The sequence below is a fragment of the Megalops cyprinoides genome, chromosome 7, assembly GCF_013368585.1.
Source record: "Megalops cyprinoides isolate fMegCyp1 chromosome 7, fMegCyp1.pri, whole genome shotgun sequence".
In the NCBI taxonomy this organism is placed as follows: Eukaryota; Metazoa; Chordata; class Actinopteri; order Elopiformes; family Megalopidae; genus Megalops; species Megalops cyprinoides.
The window spans coordinates 17,080,700-17,095,539 of record NC_050589.1 but is presented as its reverse complement, the minus strand read 5'-3'; the positions used below and the strand labels follow the sequence as shown (position 1 = coordinate 17,095,539).

The 14,840-nt window shown below is 46.6% G+C and overlaps 1 protein-coding gene across 3 annotated transcripts; it reads right to left on the bottom strand.

Moving 5' to 3' along the window:
* Nucleotides 1-532: 532 nt before the first annotated feature.
* On the bottom strand, nt 533-14,733 carry zhx3 (zinc fingers and homeoboxes 3). Of its 3 annotated transcripts, none has more exons than XM_036534103.1 (3): nt 14,687-14,733; nt 1,909-5,350; nt 533-1,196 (listed from the first exon to the last, which is right to left on the bottom strand). In XM_036534103.1, the coding sequence occupies exons 2-3, from the start codon at nt 5,147-5,149 to the stop codon at nt 1,186-1,188; spliced, it is 3,252 nt and encodes a 1,083-aa protein (XP_036389996.1). In that variant the 5' UTR covers nt 5,150-5,350; nt 14,687-14,733; the 3' UTR covers nt 533-1,185. The 3 variants fall into 3 exon arrangements, with proteins under 3 accessions (XP_036389996.1, XP_036389995.1, XP_036389997.1); XM_036534102.1 differs by having other exon boundaries at nt 14,425-14,719; XM_036534104.1 differs by lacking the exon at nt 14,687-14,733 and adding an exon at nt 10,879-10,941.
* Nucleotides 14,734-14,840: the final 107 nt, after the last annotated feature.

Below are 14,840 nucleotides of genomic sequence, written 5' to 3'. Positions count from 1 at the left end.
GTAATTAATGCTCAGTTTTTCCAACCGCTGTCTAAACATTCCAGTCTATGTGAATGGGGAGGCAGCCCCTCCTGTGCCAGCCCTAGCTTCCTGTCCCGGAGTCCTCCTTTGGTTGCATACACGTCTGTCGGTGACGTAGGAGTCGGTGCATGTGGACAAAAACAGGCTTTTTTTCCCCATTGCTGCTGTTGCTGACCTTTGTCTGCTTCTTGTGCCTCTGTACATATGACTGTGAGACTTCCTGTTGAAAACGTTTGTCGTTTTGTTTTATCTGACATCTGATTTGTTACTGACGTTCTATTTACAAACAAAGCCTTTCTGTAATGTGCCTAAGCTATGGGGGAAAAATGTTTAAAGTATAAATTTAATTTTGCCTTTCATATGAAACATATTCAAGCCTGAGAATTAAATAAAGTACTTATTCAACAATTACTTTGTTTTGGCCCAGCTGATTCATTTTCTGTGCATTAGTGGTCACGTTAGATGATGATTTGATTACATGCACCATTCTATAGGAGATGGGGGTTCAGTAATAGCCTTAAAAATGACATAGGAAAAAAGAAACTCACTCACATCTTGTCATTTTATTCTGCAAATAGTGAGATCTGTAAAAATGGTAACAGGCCTAGGTATGCTTGAATTCTGGTAAAACTGATAGTCAGTGATTTCCTTTTTATTTAAAAAAAAATCCAAGATAATGGACAACAGCTGTGCCAAAGTACTGGTTTCTAGAAATGTAAGAAATTACAAGAAACGTATCCTAGACATCTTTGTAATGTCAGTCATGAATTGAGCTCCCCTCTGCTGTTCCTATCCTGTACCTCATAGTTTCATGAAAAATCCTTTCCTTCAACAATCCTGTGATCCTGCCGTTAGGACTGGCTTGGTCGATATCCATCTTGTTGCTGTGTGCTCTCTCCCCATTGGCCGGAGCTGGAGCTCCAGCCCCCCCTCTTCCCATCATGCTCTCTGTCAGCAGCAGGCCGACCTGGAAAAAAAAAGGCTTCTCACAAAAATTGCTGAGACGGAGGCCCCGTTGGTACTCTTTCAAAAAGAGACTTTGGAGGGGGGTAGGGGGGTGGGTCCAACGATCCTGTTACAGTCACGTCTGCCGCCATCGCAAACACTTCCCATAAAGACCATTTTTAAACCCCAGATGTTCTCGTGCTCGCTGGTCATTTTTCCTCAGTCTGTCCCTGAAACACACAATTGCAGTGGGACAGTCATCAATACACACATGCAGGGGGAAAGGGTCCTCTAAAAAAGATAATTCCAGGGACAAGCCCCACTTTTCATCGGCTGACTGACTCCAATCAATCTCTAGCTAGTATTTCTAGCTGCATACAAAAATAACCCACTCATCATACAATATTGACAGAATGGCCCAGACAAACTGAATTACACTGAAGCGTGCCTACCTGGACGTGAAATATACTATTTATTCTCTCAGCTCCCTGTAGCTTTCTTTCCACACCACAGAGACAAGACAATCATGCTCTGCTTATTTGGCAATCTATCAAGGTCTACTAGAAGCAAAAAGTTCCCAATATACTTCAGCATGAAGCTGAATGATATAGCTGAATGAAACTTCAAGCTTGTAGCTAGGTAGGGTGACCAGCAGGCAGTACAAGACATTTTGGATGGGTTCATCTTTTCAATTTGAGGCATTCTGCGGGACATAATAAATGCAGCCAAACCAGGTTTAACTGATAAGGCACTCTTATCAAGTCAGCCTACATGCCATCTGTTCCACTCAATGCCACTTTTCCAAGCTGTTAAGCGTTTTTCACTTTCTAATATGAAATTACCACAGGTTACTTTTTGGAACTAAAGCAAGCTGGACATTTAACAAAATTCAATTATGCTACCCTGCACGGCTCCAAAACCCACAAACCACTAAAAACTCACCTTGCTTGGTGCTTGCAGACTGCGCGTCAGTAGCCAGCGTTCGTTCCTTGCTCGAGACCAGACTGCCAGCCGTTTGTTCAGTTGGCTCCTTCACCCTTTGGTCCTGGTGTAATGTGGCTGCAGCTACTGGTGGAGGCGCTGCTGAGTCCACGCTGCCAGCTCCCTCCGCCCTCTCGCTCTCTGACAGCGTGGGTGCCCGAGTGACGAACCACCTCCGCACGTCCTCCTCACTCAGCCCGCTGGACTCCGCCAGCCCCTTCACCTGCTCCTCCTCCAGCTTCCCATGGAGGAGCAGGTGGGCCTTCAGTACCTCAGTTTTGGTCTCCTCCAATTCCTTCTCCTCTTCCGCCATTTGCTGGTAACTCTCCAGCCACTTCAGCTGCCCGTTCTTGTGAGCGTAGCGGCTGTCCCCGAACCAGCCCACCACCTCTGCTCGCGGCATCCCGGATTTGGCGGCGAGCTCATCATACTCTTGGCTGGTGGGCCACATCGTGTGGGTGAAAAACTGCTTGAGCGAATGGAATGGGTCAGGTGTCTTCTTTCCGTGGCTGGAGGTTGATGGGGGTGGTGTCGTCGGGCTCCCCGCCTGTGATGCATGGCTGATTTCAGACTCTGTCTTTCCATTGGACTCTGTCACCTTGAGCATCTTCAGGTTGATTTTGATGGGGCTGACTTTGGGCTTGGAGCCGGGGGCGTCCTCCTTCTGTTTCTCCTCTTTGACCTGATTCTGATTCAGCGATGTCGCTTGTGAGGGGTCCTGCGTGTTGCATTTCGCGTCAGCGTCCTTCTCGGTGACATCGTCGCTGTCCTCCTCCGCCCTCTCGGCCTCTTCCCTCTTCTTCTCGGCCGCCACCTTCTTCCGCCGCTCCGAGAACCACCCGTCGATCTCCCGCCGGGTCATCTTGGTCTCGGCCCGCAGCCGGTCCACCTCCTCCTCGGAGGGCAGCGGGTCCTGGGCGAAGCTGGCCTCCAGAGCACGCACCTGCTGGGGGTCCCGCTCCTTGTAGCGGATGGCGGTGAAGTCAGGTGTCTGCTGCCGCGGGGCTCGGCGCGAGGGAGTGGGTGGGGACGTCTGCTGCTGCGGGGGAGGGCTCTGTGGGTGCTGATTGGGTTTAGGGCTCTCGGTGGAGGCGGAGCTGTCGGTGAGGTCGAGGAGAGAGTTCCCGCTGAAGGGGCCGCCCGCGGCAGAACGCGAGCCCTTCAGGTTGCGGTAGTGGTAGCGGCGGTCGCTGAACCACTTGCGCACCTCCCGGACTGACAGGCCTGTGATCTTGGTGAGCCGCTCCACCTCCTCCTGACCGGGGAACTGGCTGCGGTTGAAGCTCTGCTTGAGGGTGCTCAGCTGCTCCTGTGACTTCTTGTTCTTGTAGAAGCTGGGGTCCAGGAAAGTGCTGGGGAGAGTTCGGGAGCTGTGGCTCGTGCTGACGACAGGCGGCTGTGAGTCTGCCGCCTTGCTGCTGTTGCTGCCGACGCTGCTGTCATTGCTGTTGCCACTGTTGCTGCTGCTGTTGTTGCTGCTGCTACTACTGCTGCCTGTGCTGTTAGTACAGCTGGCTGTACTGTTATTGTTGCTATTGTTTTTGCTGTTGTTGCTGGCATTGTTGCTGACAGTGTTGCTGACAGTGTTACTGCCAATGTTACTGCCAATGTTGCTGACAGTGTTACTGCTAGTGTTGGTGACAGTGTTGCTGCCACTGCTGCTACTGTTGTTGCCTCCAGCAATGGTAATAATGCTGGTGTTTCTAGTGATATTGTTGTTACTGCAGCTGATAACACTGCTAGCACCGCTGCTGCTACTGCTGCTAATAACACTGACGCCACTACTGCTGCTCCCGACTGCTCCCACCACCACGCTGGCTCCCTTGTCGGCAACCAACGCAGCGGCGGGTCGCGCTTGCATCATAGGCTTAGCTGCCGTCTGGGGCTTGGGGGTGACCGCCAAGGCCATAGGGGCGCTGCTGACCTGGATCCCGTTGGCCACCACAGGCTGGGTGACGATCACCCCTCCCTGCCCTACGATGCTGCCCTGCAGGATTTGGGGGATGCCACTGGGACCCAGGGAGGCAGGCAGGACGGTGATGGTGTGCTGGGCAGGGTTGTGGTGGGTCTGTCGTGGCTGCGGCTGCTGCTGGGGCGTAGAGGGAGCGGTCTGGATGATGGTGTTGAACATCTTCCTGCGGGCGTCCTCGATCTCCTCTGGCGACCAGCTGATGCCCTGCTTGAGCCTCTGTGCTGTGAACCAGATCTTGATCTGCTCCTCTGGGTACTTGGTGACCACAGTAAGGTAGCAGAGCTCAGCTTTGGTGGGGTAGGGGAATTTGCTGAAGGAGGTCTTGAGAAAGCTGTTGGTGTCCATGGCAGCGTTGTAGGTGGGGATGCTGCTAAGCGGGATCATCACCTTTGGGAGGTTCCTGGAGCTGCTGGTGGAGGTGGAAGAGGCCATGATGGGTGACTGCTGGTGGAGGGTCCGGTTCTGCACCATGGACACAACCTGGGTGATGGCTGTTTTCAGCACAGGCAGAGTCCCAGAACTGTTCACGATCTGTATCGCCGACGGGAGAGTGACCTTACTGGCTGCTCCATTGTGAACAATGGTAGGCACATGTGTCACCATGGGGGTGTCTTTCTTCTCTACCTCCTTGCTGGTGATAGAGTCCAGGCTCGACTCCTCCACCATGTGGGACACGACAATCCTCTTGGGTTCTGACTTCCCCTTCAACATCTTCATGATGGGTGTCTTTGTGATGGAGATCTCAGACTCCTTGGACCCCTCACCCGTGACTAACCTCTGCTCCACCATGGTCCTCCTGTCTCTCTTCTTCACCTGCAGGGTGGTGGCCGCGGTGCTCGGGTGACAACGGGCGTTGTGCAGGGCCAGGCCCTCAAACTTTGCGGTGGACACGCTGCAATCCAAGCAGTAGAAGCTTGGCTCTGCCCGGAAGTCTGCATGGCTGCTATAGACATGGTCCAGGAAAAGGTTTAAGTCCTGGGATTCGAAATTGCATGGTCTGCAAGTGTAAGTGCCCCCTTCCTGTTGGACACTGCTCTTCTCAGGCCTGGAGGACTCAGCTAACTCCTGGGAGCCCTGTCCAAATGAGTCCTCCACGGAGGGGAATACGCCATCCTTGCCTGGGTGCGGCAGACAGTCTGGTAGGCCCCCCTCCCGCTCTACTTCTTCCCGCAAGTGCATTGATTTTAGCGGGATCATGCAAGGGATGGTGGATTTCCTCTTGCTGGCCATGGCTTTGAAAAACACAGAGGGATGTGCGAAGACACCTGACGCAAAAATACGTGCAGTCCGACAAAAAATCCAAAGCTGGAGTTCCCAGCATCAAGCACCAGCCATGGGTATGGGAGAGTGTGGGCACATGACCTTCTGTGACCTCAGAGGCGTTTTCCAGGAAACCCAATTCAGGTGCGTTTTAATTAGCAGAAAAGATACCTAGGGGTCAGATGGAAAAAAAAAAAAGAGTTATTGAGCATTCATCATAAATCATTCTAAAATAATTATCTGCAGTGGACAAAAGTGTAGGTAAACTAACTGAAATAATCTCACTAACAGTATGAATAATATAACATAAATATTACACTGCCATCATGTGCATCCAGAATATTCTGCAAACACTGCTGGCTTTTTAAGGCATTTTTGAGCGGCCTGGAAGAAGTGAACACCAAGTTATCAACCAAGGGTATGCACAAACTTCATCTTAAACTGTGTGTAGGAGCACCTTTACACATAGTTTGCAATCTATCACAGAGAGGGTGATGTGAGAATGCTTCAATCTCCAGAAATGTTCATATTGTGCTTCAGATAATTTTCTTGTGGTTGACAGATGTTACTGCAGGGGAGACATGTAACTTCTAATCCTTTTGAAAACTGATCTCTGTGTGTGACAAAACTGTGTTTGCAGCAACAATTTATCAGGAAAACGTCTATATGACAAAAGGACATACATCTGAAAAAATACAATACATGCCTGTGTCTGTCTGCTAACACAGAAGAATAACATGGAATAGCTACCAAATCGCTACTGATTACCAGCAGAAATTACCTTCAATATGCAATGATTTTGTCCTACAATTAATGAGACCAGTTTTCCATAGTCATGCTATCCCTCCAGACATGCAGGTGCTATGGTTTTTTGGATATACACTTTTAACAGGGAAATTGTGGACAGGTCAGGGATAGAACATTCTTCAGATATACAGGGTCCATAGAAAGCCAGAGGAAAAGAGGAGAGATGATCCACTACTGAAAGAGCCACCCGTACAGCCTCTCAATGAGGCTGCCATCCAAACATTGCATGACATTACCAACATCAATGCACCAATGTAAGACTACGGGTACAACCTCACTACCAAATAATATATTGAAACCACAGTAGTATTCACATACAGTTCCAATTTAAATCCTTATGGAGATGAAAGATGCACAATACCAACTCAGCCTTTTATTTTCCGATTAAGCATCAACAGTTTACGAGAGCCTTCATGGTCACATTCATGACTGTGCAAATCTCTTTAAGCTTGGCTGTCATGTTACATACGGATTCTGCATTCATAGCGCTGCCAAACAGTATTTTTACCTCAGTCTCACACACTGTTGAAATACAAATAATTTTTTTGTTTTTTAACTCAACCCCCATTGTATTTTCAACCAAGGCAACTGTATTACACACTTGATCTACAATTTGTACCTTACTCCTCACAGGATATGATTCGCCATATATGACACTGTGTCATAGATAATGTATATTTCTATGTGTGCGTGAGAGCATGTATGTGCGTGCAAAAAATCACACACCAGTGTGTGTACATAAGAATTTTACAACATTTAGGACTTATCAAGAACGCTGGCCTACAAATGTGCAAATACACACATAACTGATGAATCACACACATCTTATGTGCGAGAACAAAGTAAGTAGTAATTCTATACAAATGTTGATAAGTAAGGTCCCTGGTTTCTTATGCTGATTAATGAAACTGGCCATCTTTTTCAGAGAGTCAAAATATTATTTTTCAGAGAAAATCAAATGCGTAGAAAAAGAATTAGCACTATTATTGCACTACTATTAGAACTATTAATTTAATAAAAGTAGTTTGGCTGTAGGAAAGTGACTGGCCTTACCCTCCCTGGCTGTGATCTCAAATATCAGGGTATGTCAGGGACAGAGTACAATGTGCAAGCTCTGAGTCAGAATTTCTGCCTGGCAGGGCAGCATCTGAATCAACCCACCACCTTCTGTAGGCTGCATGTTTTCTCATGTTGAAGAATCTTCCAGCACTTTGTGCTTTAGAGGGCAGAACAAAATGGCACCTCTGTCTCTAGGAACAACAGTGATGCCAAAATTGTGGGAAAATTCTGCTTACCATTTCACCCCATAAGAATTATTTTAGTAATCACCTACAGTACCATTAATATGAAATGTTTTTCTGGCATTACATGTGATGTATATTTACCTTTGCCAACCTTTGCCAGCTGATCGCTCTACTTCAGTCTGCCCACTCGCCTCCACCATACTTCCAGCCTTTTGCATGGAACACCACCCTTTTGTTATCTGCATATCCATCGAACCAGAGCTTTTCCTCTGTTTAAAACACCCCTACACAGCCTCCTTCCTATGTGAGGGATTTCAGTACATTCGGCCGCGCTTTCCCTGTTTATCTTAGCCTCGCTGCACGAAATGTTACCAAACCACTGGCTGCTGTCCATTTCTTAATTATGTTTAATCTTTTTAAAAAGCTTTCTCAGGGTGCCGCCTCTGGAGAGGTGACTGACTTTGAGGGAACCTAACCAATGGGTTGCCTTCTTGCTGGCATCCTTTTGTTAGCGTGCGCCCCACCCGCCCGTCCCCTGTCCCTCCCTGCTCCCTCTCCTCTGGCCGAACGACAAAGGGACTCTCCAGCTCTGTCTCAGCGGCCATCATCGGCCAGCCTCTGGTTTTCACTGCGGCCATAGATAAAGCACAACAAGCAGTCCCGCGCCAAACCCCCCAGACGGGCCGTAGCGGCCTTCGAAACTGCCCCACGGCCACCTTCCAGCCAAAAATCTAGGTCAGCGCCATCTTGCTCTCTAATCCTGGTCTGCCAGATCCAGACACATTCATTCATTCTGCCAGAAAGGTCATGGCAAATTTAATCAGCGCGCCATTAACCCTCAGAGGAACGCAAGCACGAGAGGGGGTTAGGTACAGGCAGCTTCCGTCGCTCGACACAGGACACAGCTGCCCCATGCGTCACCTGGACTTGGCCTTTTGGGAGCTTTATAGTACTTATCTTTCATCTCCTTAATCACTGCCAGTCTGTGTTTACGAAGTATCGGTGGTTTTTTGAAGTAGCTTATTACAGACTAATTCCTATTACTTCCCATCCTGTTTAGAACAAAACTCTTCTCTGAACTCCAACAGCCCTTTAAGTGGGTAGAAAGGCAAGTTGCCTGCTTCCGATCCCATCGTCTAACTACTACAGGTGAACAGCAGCAGTGTCGTGCACCCATAAAAATACATACAGGACTACAGACATATTACTATTTTACTGCCTAGCAGACACCCTTAAACCTTACACATTCTATGTTATTAATTTGCCTGAATCGTAACTCCTGTACCTTGTTACTAGGCCCCATGTGGGGTTCATTTCCACAACCCTAGCGTTCAGAGTCCAGGGATCTGTTCTTGCTGACAAATCTGGGCTGTATAAAGGCCCAACATACTACACAGAACAGTCTGAAGGGTAGAAAATAGACCCCAAACCTGGTATAGCAGGGGCTAAAACACAGCAGTGAGCAGCTCTATTTGGTCCTATAAGGCTGTTTCCGTACGCTCACAACTGCCAAAAGACAGGTTGCGCTAATAGTCTGAACATCTTGGTTTGCATGAAAACATTAAACGAAAGCAGGAAGTAAAATTAGGTCACACGTTAAAAAGGGCACATTATCTGCGAGATGAGAAGAGCGGACACTCCAGAGATGCACAATGCAGACTCAGAAAGCCCTCTTCTTCAGGCCAGACTCCAATATGCCGGCTGATCTGAACTAAACAATGTGCCAGGTAGCTCACACTGAGTGCCAATATTGCTCAGTATCTAGAGCGAGTTTCATTTGATAACCATCATCCTACTTGTCTAAATCTTTCTGGATGTAAAACTTTCAGAACAGCTTTACAAAATGGCCACTGCTTATCTTTATCATCTCACTCATCTTTTTGATGCCTTTCGTTCCCCTAAATACTGCCAAAAACATATTTTTGTTCTCAGCAGGAAAGCAGGCAGAGATGGAGTAGTTATTTGAGGCAGAGAGAGGGAGTGCAGTGTTCTGCTGCTGGGAGATCCGCCCTAAAGCCTTTTTTTAAAGGACTCCCAAACCAAAGTTTGCTGCTACAATTCATGTATGACGGCGCCACTGTCATGCTGCATCTCCATGCTAAAACAACACAGCGCATGCAGCTTAAGGGAGGGTCTGCTAAGCGATCCCACAGAAGGGGCAAAGGTGCATGGCGACAACTGGGATAATGTGGAAGATGCTATCGACCATCAGGGAACGCAACTTTTTTTTGTTTTTGTTTTTCTTTTCAGCCTGCAAAAATCACCCACTGGTGTGGAAGTCATGCTGTAGCCACACTGCCACTCGGTTCAGCATAAGGGGGTGCAGCCTTGCCAAGATGCACAAAAGGTTGTGGGGTGGGCGGCGTCTGCCATCCATCACATGGTTCTGGGCCTGAGGGAGGAGGGGGAGTTTGTGGGGGTTGGGCGGAAGGTTTTTTTAGGGGGGGGGGGGTGAATAGTTGCAGAGGAAGCAGTGAGGTGTTTCAGCAAGGAATGTTCTACCCCGACACCCCCCCCCCCCCCTCCCCACTACAATCACACACAATCGTTCCATCCCCTCCTCCTCAGCTCATTCAAAAGCCTCTGGAATGTTCCGCTCTGAACTGAGCTGCTAGTGGACAGTCCGGGAAAAGCTACAGCTAGCATGCTGAGATCCAGTCACGTAAGGCACTCAGAGATCTCCAGCATAAAAAATAATACTCATGTCATGTCATTACCAGTGTTTGAAATACGTGAGTAGTAGGCAGCCAAGCAAACAACAGCATGAAGTAGGGGTTTGGGCACGGGACCCCAAAACAGAGGGGTATGGATCTGAACGTTGACTGTTGTGTCTTTAGGAAATAATACACAAAACAAGCATAAGCTAAATAAATTGCCTTGGATACAGATGTCAAATAAACAAATAAATAAAGACAGGTGTGTGTGTGTGTGTGTGAGAGAGAGTGAGACGGGGGGAGGGTGATGGTGTCAAAGTCAATATGCACAATACCAAAACATGCCATGACCATGCAACATCCGCGAGATGTGTCCATTAAATACACTAAAATCATGAGAATGGATCAGCTACAAATCCAAACATGAGTAATGTAACTTTTTCAGGGAAATGAGACTGAACAGTTACTGTTATTCCTTTAATAAAGCCTTTCAGAAGAAAATCCCATGTAATGCAGGGCATGTTGTGTCCTGACAGCAAACTTACTGAGTCCTTTATATCTCTATATTTAAATCAGTCTGCCAGTAAAAGCATGCGTTTGTGTGTTAATTATAGCAACAACACAACTGAGACGTCCTTCAAAACAGTTTGCCTTCATGACTAATTTCAAGAGTGCTGAAATTGTGGCTGTTTTTCTCTTGTGCAGCCTGGATCTCGACCCTGATCTGTGCTGCCTGGTGGTGCCTGTTCATCTGTCTTTCTGTTTGTCTACACAGCACTCTAGACAGGGCTCCCGACTCTCTCTCTGTATCCTTCTCCCTCCCAGGCAAGTTTGGCCTGGTCCGCTGGGAGACGGGTCGGTGGCGGCACTGGTGTGTTACCATCCCTATGGCAACCACCCCCCCCCCCCCCCCCCCCCCCCCCCCCACCCTCAACACCCCCCCCCCCCCCCCCAAGCCAACCCAACCCAGCACTGAATGCTCTCTCCCACTCACAGACATGCTGAAGTCACCTCGACACCACTGGTTTCCTGGCTCTCGCGGGCTTGTTTTTCTGCACTCCGCTGCGAGCGGCGACTCGAATCCCGGCGCGAGTCCTATTTCGGTGGCTCACGCGGCGCACATATCTCCTAGGTGTGGCTGGCGGTGGGATAGCGGTCTCCTCTCTGGCTGGCCGGAGCCCTGCCCTGCGTGTTCTATTTGTGTGACTGACCGGCTCAGCTCACCGGGGAGATGGGCTGGTCTCTCTTTCACTTGGTAATTGGTGTAAACACAGTTCTGACTGTGCGGATGGCCACCTTCTGGAGCACAGGGCAAACCTCAAGCTACAGCACAGTGACACTGATCCCCTTTCCCTCTGATTGACTGCCTGTCAAATCACTGATCACCAGCCATTTTATTTTCAATCAGATAATCATCTGGGGCTATGGGTGCTTTTGTCTTCAGCTTTAATTTATTCAGGCCGACCATTGCTTTATTCAGCCTAAAGCTTAATGAAATCTTCCAGATCTGACGTTTACACCTTTATTACAAGACTAGTTTACAGGATATATATGGTGTTTTGTGAGGGAAGGACAGAATTTTGTAGCCAGCACTTCAAGCGTTAACCTCTGTTAAAAAGAAAAAATGGCGGAGCACCGTGCGCTGTGCTGTCCAAACTAAAATGGCTGACATCACAGCCTCTTAACCAACGAGGCGCTGCAATGCCAGCTCCTGCAGACCAAACCCTGTTGGCTCAGGACGGATGGACTCGCTCCCTCATCTGCACTCTCATTAAAGCTTTCAGAACAGACCTTAGGAAGGACTTTGCAAGAGTTGTTCAAGATAGCTTACAGTGTGCACGAGCACTGACAGAAAAATACTGATGACAAACAATAGACGATGTGGCCGTCTCAGAACCTAAATATGTAAAGGGGCATTTTTCATGATATATCATGATATTTCATGATAAAAACCTTTCCCGTATTCCAACGCTGTCACGTTGACTTTCCAACAAATTTTATTTTCAGAAAATTTAGCAAGCAACGTTTTGATAATTGTTGTCACTTTACACAAAGGAATAGATCTGGATAGCATTAATTGGCAAGTCTCAAGTTTTTTTTTTTATAAGCAGACCATCCAAACAATTCTACTGCCAAGAAGAACAGCAACTCTGCAATAAGGGATGATGACTGCATACAGTTTGAGTGGATAACAACTGGCTGCAAGCTGGATCAAATGAGATCCTCTAAAGCAAACCTGACAAAGTCATGTTAATAAATTAGTATGTATTCTCTTCGACTTGTAAATTTAATTTATATAATTGCTATAGTACAGCTTATTTCCCTATTAGACTTGTATGTGTACAAACAACTTTGCCTTGTTATCGCCACTGTGAATAATGCGCATGACTTTTGACAGCAAGGAATCCATATAGAAGGGATATGCCCTTTTAATTTCAATTGGGAAAAGGCAAATAGAGTGACTCTGTCAAAAACACGATGGAAACTGACTGAGGTACCTTTAAGTGAACTCGAAGACTCAGGCTGACTGGTTGGGTGTGGCTTGTTTTCTATCCTTATAGCCCTTCTTTATTAACATGCCATGACATAGCTGGGTAACTTCATGGTGAGCGGGAACGGTATAAAGTCTCCACGTTTAGCGTAACATGCGTCTCCACCATAGTACCCAGGACCACCTGGAGTTACTGCCTAACCAAATGACGACACAAATTCTAAATCTTTGCCTCCTTGCACACCAGTGTGGAGGATGCTATAGTTTCAGGAAACTGAATGCAGTACGCTCAGTTTTTTCTCAATAAGCTTTAGCCGTTGGGTTGCAGAAGCGGCTATAGTTTTCGCAAAACTATGAACACATGATTTGTTTTTTCTAGTGTAGTTAACTGTCAATTCAATCTTTTTATTATCTTAAGAAATTTATAATGATTAAAATGTGCCCGTATCTGACGTCATTAAATTGTACGTCAACACAGTTGTATGCCAACAGACTGGGTTCCTGTAAAATAGTACCAGATTAGCTAAGGGGGCACAAATGCCATGTTTTTTTCTGCAGAACCGCCAGACAGGGGAGACACGTGCAAAATGACACCCTGAATTTCACTGTACAACCCGCTAATGGAAAAGGGTATTATTATTTTAAGTACTACACGCAGGTCAAACGGTAAAGCTACCATAAGTCTGAGGGGACATAAATATCTCCAATGCACAAAGTTGGGTACCAAATCAGTTATCTTAATTCGTGAAGCTTTCTTAGTTGTTACCATTAATAGATGTGGGTGAAGGCAACACGTGGGCTATAATTTTGTGACAGACTGGTTGATGAATGAATGGATAGAGTCCAACATAGTGCAGTTACGCGGAGACTAGGCAAAATAAGACTCGTTCTCGAGGGATTTTCAAAAGTACTCACAGAGACCGTAAGCACATCAGTGTTGACATATAAGGGGAAGTTCGTCAACGTTAAGGCTCATAAATGGCTTAGTACATCAAATGATCAATTTTAAGAACTATGTGTTTTATCAGCTCTTCTTACAACTGGGCTATAATTTATCTTATTAAATTAGGAGCCGCAAAGGAAGAGAAATCAAATCATCAAATCTCAGAACTGCACTACCTAGTTAACTGAAATACTACAAGCTGGTAGCACTTTGCCTATTTTTCATAAATCTCATATCCTTTCCATCTTAAAACACAATGGGAAAACGAATGGCAAGATATTAAATCTAAAGGCGACCATAAAATGTAGCCATATAACTGGCAAGCTAGCGAAGTTGCATAAGGTTTATGGTTTTAGCGATGTGCCTCAAACAAATTAAAGAGAGCTAACGAGAGGTAACGTTAGCTAGTCTACTTAGTGATGGTAACTGAGTAATGGACTAGCTGTCTAAACTAGCGTGTTAGCTGTATAGTTAATTCGCTAGCTAGCTAACGTTAATATGGCTATCTATTTACACCCCTTGTACGTAACATTAATATATTAATTTAAATTGGACATATGGATACAGTGGGGAACTACTTCGACAAGTTATTTGACTAGCCTGTTACCTTTGTCAGATTACGTTAATACAACAAAAGCAACTAGTTACGTTAACTAAAGCAGAAGCGTGGTGTGTGCGAGCATCAGAAATAAGACCAATTATTAAAATCTTAAAATTGTACATACGTTGACTAACGTTAGGTAGTAAATCTGGCTGATGCCACTGTTTCGCTGGAGTTTCAATTACTTGCAGAAATAACAACAGGACTTGGCTAGCTTGTTTGTTCGCTAGCTAACGTAAGCTACCTAGCGACAATCTTTCTATGATGGTTACATATCTCAAGGGGGGGGACTATCCCTCCCAAAAAATTAGACTCCGCGCCCCCCACCTACTGTCGCCATTTTACTCCGGCGACTCCATGTAGCTACACTAGCTAAACTGCCCTGCGCCCCAGAGCAAATGTAACTTAACAAGCGAGCTACGTAGCCAACGCAACTTTGAAAAGGTGTATAACTAGATAATTCCCAATAGCGGGCAACATTAATTAACACAGAAACTAAACTTACCTTTCACTTGTTCCGGGGAAAGGAAATGCAAACAATAAATAGGTAGCTAGCCATATAAATAAATAAATAACATAAGATAGGGCTCCTGTATATTCCAGTTGCGATGAGGGGGAGGACCCCGTTTCTTGAACTACCGTGGGTAATAGCTAGTAGTAAGCCCTACAGTGGCCACTACAACAAGGTACAATAGTCTCGTTAGTCTTGTTTATTTCGAATCGATCTGAGCAGAAAGAAAAGGGAAAAGAAAATACGACGTACGTACCTAGGATAAGAACACGTGATCAAAAGCGTCACCCACCAGCAAAGCCCTCTCATCTGAGTGAGCAGTGTATGTGCCGGGCTCAAGAGGGGTAAAGTTTGTTTTGGGCAGCAGAAATAGAACCCCCTCCCCCTGGATAATTCTAAACTTGCTGTAC

Coding starts and splice junctions, on each gene's coding strand:
- zhx3 (XM_036534103.1), bottom strand. CDS start 5,149: ATGGCCAGCAAGAGGAAATCCACCATCCCTTGCATGATCCCGCTAAAA.